The sequence below is a fragment of the Musca autumnalis genome, unplaced genomic scaffold (genome assembly GCF_047663935.1).
Source record: "Musca autumnalis isolate F117 unplaced genomic scaffold, ASM4766393v1 scaffold_5, whole genome shotgun sequence".
Lineage (NCBI taxonomy): Eukaryota > Metazoa > Arthropoda > Insecta > Diptera > Muscidae > Musca > Musca autumnalis.
Genome location: NW_027412088.1, coordinates 123408688 through 123425302, shown reverse-complemented (window position 1 = coordinate 123425302; position 16615 = coordinate 123408688). Strand labels below are relative to the sequence as shown.

General features: G+C 35.3%; 1 protein-coding gene and 1 long non-coding RNA gene across 2 annotated transcripts; both read left to right on the top strand.

The window, feature by feature from the left end:
- Positions 1-3282: 3282 nt before the first annotated feature.
- LOC141406013 (uncharacterized) lies at positions 3283-6049 on the top strand. The gene is made up of 2 exons (XR_012413303.1): positions 3283-4918; positions 4988-6049. It is a non-coding gene; the product is annotated as an uncharacterized lncRNA (long non-coding RNA).
- A 4836-nt stretch (positions 6050-10885) lies between these two features.
- Positions 10886-12250, top strand: LOC141386741 (lamin-C-like). The gene is made up of 2 exons (XM_073955661.1): positions 10886-11961; positions 12010-12250. Exons 1-2 carry the CDS (start codon positions 10886-10888, stop codon positions 12248-12250), a joined length of 1317 nt encoding a protein of 438 aa, XP_073811762.1.
- The last annotated feature ends 4365 nt before the right edge of the window (positions 12251-16615 follow it).

The following is a 16615-nucleotide window of genomic DNA, read 5'->3' as shown; positions in this document are numbered from 1 at the left end:
AAACGTAAATAACACTTTCATTTATTTTAACTGAATTTATTTAGTGGAGTCAGACTTTTTGGCGAAACTAAAGGCACTTTTGATGAGGTGTGGAAGGATGTTGCGGAGCAATTAAATAGTTGTGTGCGTACACCAGATGAATGGCACAGTGTATGGACCCATTTTAAATCCATACTAAAGAAAAACATGTCTCAAAAAATGTCTATTCAGATATAAATGGCGAACATCTTCCTTTGGTCCCAATACATGTAGGTGTGTTCCGTCAATGCATCCGACAACGCCCGGGAAATTTGGTTTTGAATAAAAATAGTTTTTTTTATTAATTTTCTCGTTAAGAGTTAAGCTTGATGATCGGAAATTATTTGCAAGTGAAAAAGGAAAGCCAAGGACTCGAACCCACATAGTCACCAAATTACATTGCCTGGTTTCATTGGTGGTAAAGCAAATCATCGGACGTATCGACTATGTAATGGCTTCGCTGTCCTAGAACTTGTCGTTTTTCAAATGCAAATGTGTTTTGTACATTTACGCGGATACTTGGAAACAGAAATGTATTTTCTTCACGGCAAACGCTTTTTTGCGCTGCCTTTGAAGTTATGAGTTTTGGCTTTGAACGCTAACACGCCGTGACAACATTTTTTTATATGTTTTCAAGGACGTGGGTTCAAATCCCAGCCAGGCTCTCAGCCTGTTTTTTATTTTTTGAAATTTTGCCTGTAAAGGTGAAGATCATTTTTAATGATTTTTTATTAATTTTCTCGTTTAGAGTTAAGCTTGATGATCGGAAATTATGTGCAAGTGAAAAAGGAAAGCCAAGGACTCGAACCCACATAGTCACCAAATTACGTTACCTGGTTTCATTGGTGGCAAAGCAAATCTTCGGACGTATCGGCTATGTAATGGCTTCTCTGTCCTACAACTTATCGTTTTTCAAATGCAAATGTGTTTTGTACATTTACGCGGATACTTGGCCACAGAAATGTATTTTCTTCACGGCAAACGCTTTTTTTGCGCTGCCTTTGAAGTTATGAGTTTTGGCTTTGAACGCTAACACGCCATGACAACATTTTTGATATGTTTTCAAGGACGTGGGTTCAAATCCCAGCCGGACTCAGCCTGTTTTTTATTTTTTGAAATTTTGCCTAAAATAAAAACACAGTAAAAAAACACAATAAAAACTAAAATAAAAAACAGGCTGAGCCCGTCTGGGATTTGAACCCACGTCCTTGAAAACATATCAAAAAATGATGTCACGGCGTGTTAGCGTTCAAAGCCAAAACTCATAACTTCAAAGGCAGCGCAAAAAAAGCGTTTGCCGTGAAGAAAATACATTTCTGTGGCCAAGTATCCGCGTAAATGTACAAAACACATTTGCATTTGAAAAACGATAAGTTCTAGGACAGAGAAGCCATTGCATAGTCGATACGTCAGGTTTTACCATTATCAAAAGTAAAGGAATATACCAAGTGTTTTCAGATCAGACCGAGTACGTAGAGGAGAAGGTGTTGCCATATTTCTTAAAAACACTCTTAAAGATAAATTTCGAAGCAAAAATAATCCTGATGACCAGAGGTGGAAGCGAGTCGATTTTCGGTCGGCGGGGCGCCGCCGCTTCTCTTTTTTTAAGGTTTTAGCCGCCGCCGATTACATCGGCTAAAAATCACCGCCGTCAACTCGACTGGAGATGGCGCGCACCTGATTATCATTCTAGTTGTCAAAATGTATTATTGTGAATAAAATCACATACAAAACTCATGGCACAATAATACAGGTACAACAGGAGAACAGCTGATTATCGGCCTAGTTGTCGAAATACATTATTGTGAATAAAATCACATACAGAAGATAAACAAGCAATTCGCAGTAATGCGTTATTGTGAACAATTTTGACGTTTGGTATGATTTGATAATTTTTAAAAATCGGGTAACAAATGGTTAAGTTATAGTGATTTAAGTGCGACAAAAGCGCATTAAAAAACAGGAAAATTCGTAGAAGACACCAAACTGCTTAATTATTACCTTTTATCAAGAAGGAAATTTAGTTAGCTTTACAAAATGGGGAAACCCTAAGAAATCGGTTGAAAAATGCGTGAGTTATGTCATCTTTAGTGTTTTAACTTTTTGGCTTTGCCTTTATAAAATGTTGGTACCTTGTGCGTAATTATTAAGTAGGCAAATTCAAATTACAATCATACGCACTAAGGTACCAACTTCTATAAAGGAAAACCCAAAACACAAACACAAAAAATGCCATAACTCATCTACTTTTCTACCGATTTCATTGGTTTTCCCCATTTTGTAAAGCTAACTAAAGCTTAACTAAATCCTTCTTGATAAAAGTAAATAATTACGCAGTTTGGTGTCTTCTACGCAGCCTAGAGCACGAGGAAACACATTTTCCTGTTTTTTAATGCGTTTTTGTCACACTTAAATTACTATAACTTAACCATTTGTTACCCGATTTTTAAAAGTTATGGCTTGTTCGAAAGACGTGACTTTCACCGTTGTCGAAAAAAGAAGATATGTCAGTTTTAAGTTGAAAATCCTAGAAACCCTGTTTTTCAATACATTTACCGTTATAAAATCAAAAAACGAAGTGAAACAAAGAAACCGAAGGTATTTTTACGTCTTCCACGGACGCCCACAAAACTGAATATATTCATCTGTCACCAAGCAAACAAACAAGTAATATCTATATTACATTATGTGTATTTCATGGGTATGTTTTGAATTTTTTTGTCCTCGTGTAATTCTTTGTGTGTGCGAAAAATGACATTTTACATATGATTTATAATTTTTGCTATTACACCAGTATATGTTTTTTGTGTGACATAACCTATAAATGTAAACAAATCCTTTATCAAATCGATTTATTTAATTTTCTTTAAGAAATTATTTCTTTCAGCAAATTTAGCAAATTTCTGCTTTCATTAAAACAAACAAATCAGCTGTTTTCTATTTATTGTACATACAAATATAGGAAGGGCTCTAAAACGAAAAAGTTACACATGGGTTCACACATCATTTTGATAGGTGAATTTTTTGATATGGATCACACTATGTGTACTACATGTAGATGTAAAAAAATGCAAAACATACACATGAAATACATGTAATGTAATATAGCTATAAACGACCAAGCGACTGACCGACCGACTGACTCAACGATATGAGTTACGTATGTATGTTTATGAGCGTATCTACGTATAAACGAATGTATGTTGGTCGCTTGCAAATAACCAAACAAACGTAAAGCGATTTTTATGCAAATTATGTGGGGAATAAAAAGATGCAATTTTTGGCACAATCAATATATCAAAATTTGTGGTTCTTTTTGCAATAATTTTAAGGCACTTATTAACAATTATTTATATTTAATTTTGTGCACTATTCCACCACAATTTATAGGAAAAAATCTAATATTTTTTGCAACAACAAATAGCAAAAAATAAATGTCACTTATCCCTTTTGGTTTTATTTGGATGTTAGAATTTTTTTTTCTTTTTCACTTGTCACTGTATGTAAGTTTGTGGTAATGTACACGACAAATTGATCGATACGGGAGGGCGATGCGCGACGCGTTGTAAGACGGCCAAACAGCGATCGCGGAACAAACACTTGTTGTTATTTTTCACTTTAATATTTCGATATTCTCACTTAAAACACTTTACGTACCTGTTTTGTTGATGAGATTATGTGTGAAAAATGGAAGAATGGATGGATGGACTGTAGGATGTAAGTTATTTGCTGTGGAGGAGAGTAAACAAAACAAATTAGAAATAGCACCGACAACAACAACACCGATTCAATCGCGGCTCGAAGTGACCAAATGTTTACGTCAATGTAAATAAAAGAAAAAAAGGAGAAAAATAGAAAGGCAGTATTTTCGTTTTGATTTGTATTTGACTTTAAGTCAAATGGATTTTATTCAATAAATAAAAGTGGAGGATGGTAACGATATTACCTTAGATAATTGCAACGATCTTGAGGGAAAAGCTTACTATGAAGCCTCGATAGCGTTCAACGATCCGATGGAAAGTAAAACTAGATGATTAGAGATGGGGAAATGTCAAAAAACTCAACGAAAGAATTATCGTTAAAATCTGCAATGTAAATGTTACAAGGGTGTAACAATAAGGAGTTTGCAGATTTTAAAGATAATCTAGGCCACAACAGATTGGCCGTTGATAACTGGCCCTATGCGCCCACGACTTGGCGTAAAAGCAATAAATAATAAATAATAATTAAATTATTTCTACTTAGCCACCATAGAACGACACCTCCCAATTTTTTTCAAATATTGATGGTTTTAGTCACATTATCCAACTGAAGTTGCTCAAAATTGGTAGTTACTGTGTATAAAACATTTCTTTCGAGAATCGTTTGAAGGATACCGTCCGACTTTCGGTACATATTTTGAAGGAGTGTTCCAATTATCGAGCCGACATGGCTTACAATTTGGAATTTTCTCTTTGTTAGGGATATAAAATATTCCTACAGGGATTTGTATAATTTCACTATTTTAGCTATTCTTAAGGTTTTAGCATGATACAATGATACAAGGTAACCTCACGCTCACAGCTCACAGAGTTGTATTCGCTTTGCGGTCCCTTCATGGACAAAATTATTTTGACAAACTTTGTATGTGTATGTTAAAACATACATATGTCAGGTTTATTTACATTTTAAATCTGAAACAAATTTAATTTCAAATTTTTAAATTAAAATTTTTCATACCATTTGGAGTCGATTTTGTCTTGTCTGTCTGCCCGTCTGAAGGATAACTCTCGAACGGATCTGCTGATGTGGTCTAAATATCGGTCCTTATCATATTTTTTCAAATCTTTAATCAATTTCGAGAGTGGGGGAGAGTGTTTACTTCGTCCCCCATAAAAGTTCAAAGATTTTCGCTTAAATGGTGCGTACGATAACTTACAAACGGATCAATAGATTTGTCAAAAAGTAATCCTCGTAATATTTTTTTCAGACATAGATTAAGGGTGGACTATATCGAGACAGTTCTTCGAGTACCCCCACACAAAGTTTTCGCTTAAGGGCTGTTAGAGAATCGTTTATAAATTCCTTGTGGTGCTGTTTACAGTGATATGATGTGCTTCGTGATCAAGTCCATGCTTTCAGACATACATATTTGTTCAAAGCTTAAAAAATCCTATAGCGAACAATAAAATATCTGGTGGTCACAATAATTGAAAGAGTGGCTGACTTCCCTATAGTCCGTTGCCTTGTTAATATCAAGCATACCTTTTTATATCGCTGTGATACAGAATTAAAGCGAAGTATTGCAATCCCCGACGTCACTGATGCGCATTTGAAACGCAGAATACACACAAAATGAGCAGCAGATAGAAAACTGAGGTAGCTTTTGCAACGGTGTGCATTTTAAAGTACTTTTACAAAGCATGTGCAACAACTGAAACAATGCAGTTTTATGGTGTTACGGAAGTCAGCCAGTGACAGACATCGTTCCAACCCTTGCACATCCGAATAGTTCTCTCAAACATGGCCCAAATCTCAAAAATCCTACGGTGACAAATTAAAATGGCTGTTTGGCACGATAACAATTGAAATGAATCCCCAAATTAGATCCAGCGTTTTTAATCATGACTACAATATCATATTTTTCCCTTAGTCTATATTTAAATTAGGCAATTTTCCTTGCGGCAATTGTCAGTTTGATGAAGAGAGAGGCGTGGTATATGGTAACCCTTTGCCTCTCAACACCCTCTCTCACCAACAAACTGACAATTGCCGCAAGTAAACTCTCCTAATGTAAATTGGGACTTAGGAAGGTTTTATTTTATAAAGACAAAACATACATAGATGTCGGTTTTCTAGGAAATACATACATACATACATACATATATGCTGTAAACAGATACGGCTGCAAAACTTAAGTTTATTTATTTTATTTTATTAATCAACTTTACAATAATTCTAAGCCATCAGGCTAAGTAAAATGAATTACATTATATTACATATTTGTATGTTATCACTACACAAATATAAAAAATCATACATTTTTAACAAAGTCTATAAAATTTGAAAAGTTTACATCTTCTTGGGGCAGCGGCGGATTTCTTCTTTCTTGATTCAAAGACCTTCTGTAACGTTTTAGCGCGGTTGGCAGCAGCTTTGCTGGCAACAATAGCAAAGTGATTCTTAGCCAATTCAATTAACATTGGATTGAGACAATGAACACGACCGAAGATCTTCTTCGTGGGTCACGAAGTACCTGCGGATTTCTTTAGATTTAAAAAGCTGTACAAATCGGTGTTAACAATCTTGGGATGAGGAAGGTTCTTCAAGGTGGAACCATATTTGTGGTATACGATAAGTGGTCCACGAAGGCCGCGTATGGCACGGAATCTTTGGAATTTGTACACCTTTTGGACTTCAGTCCAGATCTTCAAGCATCTAAAAAAACAAACAGCTTGTTGGTCTTTTGCAACTTTTGACCATGGGAAATTCAGTCACGCTAGTAATAAAATTGGCAGTGGTGAATTTTGTAGAAGACTCTTTTCTGTGTAAATAGAGTCAGGTAGATTTCTTTGTAAGCATGTCGTCTAAGAATCTATGTCTAAAAATAATCAACTGTCGGCCATAAATAATGGAACAAATGTCGTACCCAAAATAGTAAAGATAGCGAAGGGTCGATAATAAAATATGTATTTTCCATTATCGACGCAACGTGTGTGTATGTATTTATTAAACATCTGCATGAATGCATTCATCAAATGAATGCACAACACCACTCATTCATTAGTACTGTAACTCATTGTACAAATTCTCCAATGAGTGAGTTTGAATGAGTACATCCAGTGAAGTTGTGTTTAGCGTCGTTGTTCTCTTTGTTGTTGGAGATTGTATTCATTCGTCCCATAACACAATCTAACTCGACCTAACAACATCCGGCAAGAGAGAGTGGACACAAATAAGAATGCTATGAGTGAGTTTTTTTATGCTTGGTTGTGCATTCACTTCATTGGTGTCCACAATAAATGAGAAAGAATTGATGGGAGAGTAATGTCCCTTTGTTAAACAATGGCTGGCATAGCTCTCATTTGAATTCGTTATTCTATGTTGTTACGACAACGTGCAGACGTTGACATCAATGATTCACTTGTTATTCCTTTTTGTGTTGTCACGTGACATGTGCTTTGCATTGTTGGTTTAGTTTGTTAATGCGTATGCTTCAGCATGGAGGTAAGAATTTTAATTTTAAGAAGTTAATGTAAGAAGTAGACTAATTTTAATAACATAATATAGGATGCTTCATATGAATCGGAGCTGTCATCAGAACCTTCTACATCAGCTGAAAGTAATAAAATCTCCGAAATAAAAGAGAAAATTAAAACAGGAGAATATCGAATTATTCTACCAATTGGAAAAAGCAAGGTTTGGGAGATTTTTGGAAAAATTCAAAAAGACGGAACCTTTATAGAAAATGTTGTGGCATGTAAAAACTGTTACAATGTTTACAAATATGTTAACAGCACTTCTAACCTTGTAAAGCATAGATGTTATAAGAATATAAGGGAGGCATTAGAAAATAAACCCAAAGTTGATGTCGATAATGACACAAAGACAGAAGTAGTTCGTACAGTTACCGAATGGATGATAGTTAATTGTCGATCTTTTAAAATGATTGAAGATGATGGTTTAAAGAAATTTGCAAAATTAATGATAACGCTTGGAGCTAAACACGGGTCAAATGTGGATGTAGATAAGCTTCTACCACATCCCACAACTATATCTAGGAATATAGACAACATGTATACGACAACTTATGACTCCATTAAAAGTGAAATACAAGAAGTCTGTGGCAAAGGATATGGCCTCAGTTCGGATCTTTGGAGCGATAATTATCTAAAAATGTCGTACTTAGCTTTAACTATACACTATATAAAAAATGGAAAGTTAAACACGAAAATGCTAGCATTTAGATCCATGAATATGGAGCGTTGTACCAGTAAGTATAACTATATTCATTAGTATATGTTGTTTGAAAGCAACTAATTTTTGACATTTCTTTATAAACTTTTAACTTGACATAGACCAAAGAATTCATCACAAAGTAACCGCTACCTTAAGAGAGTTCAACTGTAATCTTGATAAGGCAATAATTGTTACAGACCGAGGTTCCAATATGGTAGCTGCATTTAGGTCAAACGATCATATATATTGCATTAACCATTTATTACATAACATAGTGGAGAAAGCCATTAATGAAAATGATGACATTAAAGCCCTATGCACAGCGGGCTCAAAGCTTGTGAAGTATTTTAAAGTATCTGGTGTCAATGCACAGTTAAACACTACGCTCAAAAGTTTTTCTCCGACCAGATGGAATACTATTTATTATTTGTTACAATCTATACAAAAGAACTGGATTGATATTGGCAATATATTGCAGGAAAAGCAACAACTTAACAGAATAAGTGATATTAATCTTAACATTTTGATCTCGACTGTAAAACTTTTATATTATTTTGAATCGTCTTCGAAAGAACTTGAAGCAGAGAAATATCCTACTATACATTTGGCCATTGTTCATATCTACTTTTTAAAACGAATATGCGAAGTAGAAAATGATGATTTAGAGTGCATTAAAAACTTAAAAGAAAAATTGGTGAAACTTTTAGATGATGTTGTTATGACCAACATGACTATTTTTCACAAAATGGCATTGTTCCTGTTTCCACCAACAAATAGTCTATCGCAGTTTACAAATGAACAAAAAGCCGATATAAAGGCAAATTGCAAAACATTAATGGAAAGCTTTTTAAATGATGATCTAAATAATCTAAATGAATTTTCACAAGCCGAATCTCTAACAAGAAATAAGGAACTCCTTTTTTCAGGGTTTCTTCAATCTTTGCATTCAACAAATACCACAGACAAAGTGCAAAATGAATTAATGCTGTACGAAAACGAGAGCGTTGCCATGCACGACAATTTTGACGTTCTTCAGTGGTGGGAATTTAATAAATCAAAATATCCATTGCTTTATAAAGCGAGCTGTAGAATATTGTCAACTCCTGCAAGCAGCGCGTCTTCCGAACGAATATTTTCATGCGCTAGACACCTTCTCTCAGAAAAACGGCGCCTTATTGGTTCTAATCCAGATTCAGTAGAGAAAATAATGTTTCTTCATTCCAATATGAAATAAAATATAAATATTTTTTTTACGTTTGAGTACCTGTTTATGCTTATGAATTGTTATGTTTATGAACTGAAAAACTTCATTTCTTTTAAGTTATATAAATTTTTGTTTGTTTTTTAGTAACATCTAATAAAAACTAATAAAAAAGTAAATATAAAATGTTTCCTTTATAATACAACATTCAGTTGCAATATGTACTTTTTTCTTTGTTTAATTTTTTGGCGGGATTGTGAAACTGACTACAGGAATTTTAACTCGGGTAACTCGAATAATATTGTACCATTCGGCTGCTTACTACTCATTCTGAGTAAATGATGAATGAATACGAATAATGTTCAAATTTTAAAAACGGACTCATCTCATTCATACCGCTTTTAGTGAGTTAGACGATTACCGAGTTGTGGCGAGTATGAATGGTGGTGAGTACGAAACTTACAAGTTATCTCTCTCTTTTTGTACTCACTCACTGCTTCTCGCTGCTAGTGGATTGAATGAATAAGGGTTGGTTTTATGTGTGAGTGTCTCATGAATGGCTTTTTTTCGCATTCATGCAGATGTTTAGTATTTATAGATGCAGCGTGCATTTCTAATGTGCGTCCAAACGGAATGTATGTGTGTTATTATTAGATTTGTAAGATTTAGGTTTAAATATTTTGTAGGAAATAAAGAGTCTATCTAAAGCAACGAAACGAACAACATCGCTAACGCGGGTGTTTTCATTCTCTTAGGTTATTTTTCCTTTAGTTTCTTGGGTGCATTTGTGATGAGACTAGGAGTCGTCTCATCATTTGGTGACCCCGACGTGATAGGCGCGTAGTGAAAAATAACTCGTTAGGCCTATCCGTGTTTAGTGTAGTGACGTCTTAGGATCACATTTTTAAAAAAGAAAAGTGCTGTAGTTTTTCCGTCAGTGTAATAACGTATTAGACGCGTAGTGAAAAGTGACTACGTTAGGTTTAGTCGTTAGGTTATAGAAAGGCGCACAGTCGAAGCAAAGATTGTGTTAGGCCAATTTTTATAGCTACTAAAAAAAAAATAAAGTGACAAAAAGTGTATTTCGTGAAAATGAATTTTCAAGATTTCATCCAACATCAAAGGGTGTTGGGCGAATACATTGTCTCGCTTTACTTAGAACTGAGCAAAATTGCTCAGAAAAGTGTAACCAGGGAAACAAGGGAAAAGTTGTTTAAAGTTGGTAGTTCCTTCACGGAAGCAAGAAGGGATTTTTTAGACACTGATAGGGAGCTCCGTGATATGGGAAAATTTCCATATGAAATGCATAGCATATTCGCCTCTGGTGTGCGGTATGCAATCAAAAAGTTCGACTTCTTAAATCGTCAAGTAAGGATAGATTTTGGGATCGACTCAAAGAAGGATTCGTTAGATACACGAATTCTTTCTAGATATAAATATATAGCTGAGATGGACAGCTTAAGTCCATTGGAACAGTATGAAAAAAGAAACATACTGCGCCATTCAAAAACATTAAAAGGAGGTTTAATTAGAGAGTTTGAATATTCATTAAATGCGCTGGAGACTGAGATAAGGAATGAGTTTCTAAGTGTGGAAGATGTCAAAGACAGATATGATATTGCGTCATCAGTACTGATGCAATATTTGAATGAGTTTCCTAAAGAGGATAATCTCGTAGAGAATTTCAATTTTTTACAAATTTGTTACCGCATGGTGAGATTTGGGAAAATGTCTAGAGTAGCACCTAAAGAGGTGAAGGTAAAAGATTATGAAGAGATCAATGGGAAATGGGTTCCCAAGATAAATACTAGGCAGGTAGATAGTAATTCAATTAGGAAGGTTGAAAATGTGACTATTCCTGAACTTAAGAAAATAGTAAAGTTTACAGGTAGTGTAGGGGAAACTACGGAAAGGAAGAATGAAAACGTTCACGTTGATGTTTCGCGGAAATTAAATATCGAAGTCAACCAACTGCGTGAGAAAAATGAGCAGTTGAAGGCCAGATTGGAGCAAACAACCAAGGACTGGCAAATTGCTGAGAAGAAGGCTCGTATGTACGAGTCACGAGCTGCTGATCTTAACGCCAAATACGATGCTGCGACTGCTTATACGAAGGAAGCCGGTGTTGAACTCTGTGAGGTGCATGCAGAATTGGAGCTTCTACGCAAACAAATTAAAGAGGATACACAGGCACGTATTGAGTTGGAAGGCAACATACAACATCTGCGTAAGGAACTGACCTTCAAGGAAAAATTTCACTCAGAAGAAATTAATGAATTACGCTCTGGTCTCTCTAAACAATATGAGACCATATTACAACAGTCGTTGCAAGAGTTGTGTGAACAACACGAAGGAAAAATGCGTAAAATGAAAATGCTGTACGAGCAAAAGATTAAGGATCTTCAAGCAGAAGCCAACCGTGAGTCCGTTGCAGCTTCAAGTGCTATCGAAGAATTAGATGTCTCTCGTCAAAATATTGAAAGCCTGTATATTCGCATTAGTAAGTTGGAATCTACAAATGCTGCATTGAATGGCCGAAATTGTGATTTGGAAAAATTGCTCGCCAATGAAAGAAGACGCCACGCTTCTGAGATTGCCAAAGTGGACGCTGAATTACAACAGCTACAAGAAAGTGTTGTCTACGAAAAACTATTGTATGACGAAGAAGTTAGTAGCCAAACGGAATGGGCTGTAACTAGCAGAGAATATGACATCGAAATTTCCAAAGGTGATCCTAAAGCAAGGGTACAACAGAAAGGTACCAATGAAGTGCAAATCGATGGCGGTGCTACCGTATCTCAAAGGTTTGTAACGGATACAGCACAAGAACCACAACAAAAATAATGATGAAGCCACGAAAATGGAAAAGACATAAAGACAACACTATATAATGCCAATGAAGAAGTTGCCGGTGCAGATCGTGTCAAGCGTAGAATTATACGTCATGTGTCCAATCATCGTATAATTGATGAAGAAAGTTCTAGTGCCGAGAAGAATCCTCCAAGAAGAAAATGGATTTACCACGTTTTTCATCGAGGGAAAAGAAGTCATCATCCATACTGGTTGCTGAAGGTGTTGGGTGCCATCACCTAGAATTAAGTCATTATAAGTCTTTATATGTTGTTTATTATTAACTTAGAAAATAAGTAATGAAAAATATTACATTATGATAAGTATTATGATAATATTCCTCTTTAGTAAAAAATAACATACATACATTTAGTTAAAGAATTAGATTGCTTTAAGACCAGAAACTGTTTAGTTCTGTATCTAAATTAGTCTATGTAAATGGAGTCAGATAGCAAGCAAGAAAATGTTCAATGTCCTGTCCTAACAGTTAAAAGATTAGGATCTTTTAAGGCGGGGAGAATGGTGAATTTTGTAGAAGACTCTTTTCTGTGTAAATAGAGTCAGGTAGATTTCTTTGTAAGCATGTCGTCTAAGAATCTATGTCTAAAAATAATCAACTGTCGGCCATAAATAATGGAACAAATGTCGTACCCAAAATAGTAAAGATAGCGAAGGGTCGATAATAAAATATGTATTTTCCATTATCGGCGCAACGTGTGTGTGCACGGCGTCATAATGTATTTATAGATGCAGCGTGCATTTCTAATGTGCGTCCAAACGGAATGTATATATATGTGTGTTATTATTAGATTTGTAAGATTTAGGTTTAAATATTTTGTAGGAAATAAAGAGTCTCTCTAAAGCAACGAAACGAACAACATCGCTAACGCGGGTGTTTTCATTCTCTTAGGTTATTTTTCCTTTAGTTTCTTGGGTGCATTTGTGATGAGACTAGGAGTCGTCTCATCAGGCAGATACATTATATTTGCTGTTCCAGCGGCGGAAATTCTTAGGGTACGTGTTTCCAAAACCACCTGATCAGAGCGATTTATACCGCCGCCAAGGACACGGGGAATACAAGCAACAGCACTAGTTTGCCAATATTCAGTAGAGGTTTGATGACCTGTAACAAGGAACACACATTCAACATATGAATTTAAATCAATTCATCATCACTCCAACCCATTTACTTACCGGCTTGTTTGCTGTCAGCTTTATGTTGTTGGTTGCCAAAACGCTTTGGTTATCCTCCATTTGTCAATTGTTTTCCCGAGTGTGTCCTGAGGACCATGATACAGAAAAGCACTGTTTTTTTGGGGATTTTTCACAGAAATTCTTTTTGCACGCTGCTTACCACATTTCTTGACAATTTTCCAATAATTATTGCATTCTGCAGCCATGAATTACATTAACAAAAAGCGCCAAAAAAAAAACTTAATACACATTCTCCCGAAATTGTGCCCAAGATTGTCGCATCATCACATAATTGAAATTTATTTGTTCCAATAAAATAAAAATTATATAAAATAATAAAATGTAAACAAAATGTAGTATGTTGTTATTGTTGTCGATGATATACAACTTTCATTTCTTTTCGAATGCATGGTTGTATTTGGCAGCTCAAGGACGGTTTTTTCAAATGAGATTACATTCTTATTCTGCCATGAGGTTTTAGCCGGATGGTAGGAAATATCTTGCAAAAAACAACAGGTAGAAAGGTGCATAACCGATGTAAAGAAAGACCCTTACTATGACGTTTGCATATCTTGCCGTTGACCAATTTGAGGCACATTTACATGCGGAAAATAAAAGAAATTCAAAAATATTTGGTATGTTCCAGCACTGCAAGAATCTACTAATTTTTACTACTTTTTCGATATCATAAAGGAAAAAATTTTATCGCAGCAAAAAATAGTAGTCAAGATCAAGTCATTCAGAGTTCTGTTAACAACTTTTGACAACAAACATAATAGATTTTATATTATTGTGATTTGAGTTTCTTTGTATTTTAAATTACAAGAATGTTTTTGACAACAAAAATAACAATCAGGTGGGCTTAGTGTCCAACTGTATAAACTGTAATGGGTACTTTACACGATATGTTTTTTACATATGGGTTGTCACTTTGCATATACATTTTGTATTTAAAAAGTGACAACCCATATGTAAAAAACATATCGTGTAAAGTACCCATAATAGTAGCTTTTTGCAGGTTCTGGAACAGGGCATTTATAGTTTGTTCAATCAAACCCATGGCACAATTACTCAGGTAGTGGCATCGTAAAATTTTGAATATGTTATGTTAAAGCAGCTTATTCAATAAAGCAGCTTGTTGTTGTGCTTCACGTTGGTGCGCCTATAAAGCAGCTTGTGATCGGAGCTGATATGGCTTCATACGAAAGAACAACACAAGATTTCTTTTGAATGAATACTTTAACTCCTTGTTTAGTGTTTATTTCCAGCTTATGAATCTATAACCACCAACTTGGGCAAGCATGGTAGATTATAATCTTTCAATGTTGGCTAAACAAGTTAAGTACAGTACACATTGTCAGTTTTGAATGACGATTTTTTGCAATTATCGATAACTGTCCAACCGTCCAGCAACCACAAAACATTTTGCGGTTGCATGATGAATGACAAAAATGAACGGCCACACTAGCAAGCAACAACAAAGCTGTCATTCAAAACTGACAATGTGTACGCAGCTTTAGAGTGACTTTATTTAAATTTGGATTCGTTTAAGTACTCAACGTGAGAAGCGAGTAACTCAACAAGTATTGGTTGTATACAAAAGGCATTAAGATCAAAATATACAAAATATGTACATGGTTGTATTTTTAGCTGTTAAATTCTAATATTTAAATCAGGGTTCTATTCTTAATATGTAAATGCTAAATGAAAACGTAAGTGTTTAGACTATCATAAATAAAATATGTACATAAGTGGAATTCAGTGAAAAGTAAAAATAAAATAGTTCATGGTATTTTAAAGTTGATCCGCTTCAATGTCAAAATTTTCTTTATGTTGTTTGGGAAATTGCAACAAAAATAGTTTTTTATAAAGGGATTTGACTTAAGGGGAGTACACACTAACAGTCAAAACTGACAGTCAACGTACTTTAAGGACAATTTTCCGGCAAATAACAACTTTTAGGTAGCTAAAAACGTTTGAAATACAATATTTACGATATTATTTAGAGATTATAAAAGAAATTTTTCAATTAGGCTTTGATATTCGCGAAATAGACCTCGATGACTGTCAGTTTTGCTTGTCAATGTGTACTATACGTTATTCATATTCGAACAGCTGGTGTAATTGTGCCACGATCAAACCTTAAAGCATAGTACACACCGGCCAACAAAACTGACAGTCATCGAGGTCTATTTTGTTAATGTCAAAGTCTAGCTGAATAATTACTTTCCTAATCTCTAAATAATACTGTTACGGAATTAGATTTAACTAATGTCCGTGTAGACGTTGTTTTATTCCCCGATACGATTTGTACCAAATAAAACAGGGTTCGTTTTAGATTACGTTTCTACAATGCTTTATTTACTTTATTACACTTATTCAGAACCGACTTTAATTACAAAGCACACAGCAAGTCTCTAGTTAGCACGCAGCTCTTGTTTAACCGATCTGTTCAGTTCAACGCTTAAAACACAACTCCTCCAATGTTGCCATTCGTAACTCTATTTATACCCAAAATCTCCTTGGTCTAGAAATATCTAGAAATATGGCAACAACTCGAATCTGTACAGCGAACACACAGACGCACATTCGCACTAAGCGAACATCCATACTCACATACATACAAGCACAGTAATGACGTAACTACAACAACAAACAACTACACGAAATACAAGAAGTAGGAACTAAACGATAATTACATTATTGTTGTAAAACAAAAGAACATTAACAAAAGGTAATGTAACGACTAGAATGATGAAGAGAGTTCTACATGGTAGTTGTTGTTGCTTAAATAAAGTAACTGCGTAATAAAAACTTTACGTTACAATTCAAATTTTTAAATTAACGGAAATTAAACTAAACTAACTTAAACCTATCAGTTACATTCGTAACATTGCCTCCCGCTTAAGCCTGTTCGTCCCGAATAGGCACAGTTCCCTCTCGGTGGTATGGGCATTGGTAACACTGCCTCCCGCTTAAGCCTGTTCCTCTTGACTAGACGCAGTTCTCGTTCCGTAGTGGTGGCAACCGATTTAGATGTACCCTCTACTGCGTCAGCTTTGGACTTCTGCTCTTCTGGACGTTGCTTTCTCTCCAGGAATCTTGACGTTATACCTTCTTTCTTTGTGGTCACCTTCCTATTTGCCACCTGGTCTTCATCGGACTTGTCCTTCCTTGTTGTACGGCCGCTTTTCGATGGACGTTTCCTCGACGTACATCTTCGCTTTTTCCTCCTCGTTGCGAGATTTTTCCGCTTTCGTACTGGCCATTTTTCGGCGGCTTCCACCTTCAGCGTACGGACATCTACAGCGATTTCGTCAGATTCTGCGCTAGGGCGACACGTGCTTTTCTTCTCTTTGTAGCCCACATTAATCGGTATTTCCACATTGGACCAAGTCATCACACGGTGCTTTA

Excerpts from the sequence above, each read along its gene's own strand:
- LOC141386741 (XM_073955661.1), top strand. The coding sequence starts at position 10,886 with ATGTCTAGAGTAGCACCTAAAGAGGTGAAGGTAAAAGATTATGAAGAG. Across the intron at positions 11,962-12,009 it reads GGTGCTACCGTATCTCAAAG|CCACGAAAATGGAAAAGACA; the intron begins GTTTGTAACGGA and ends ATAATGATGAAG.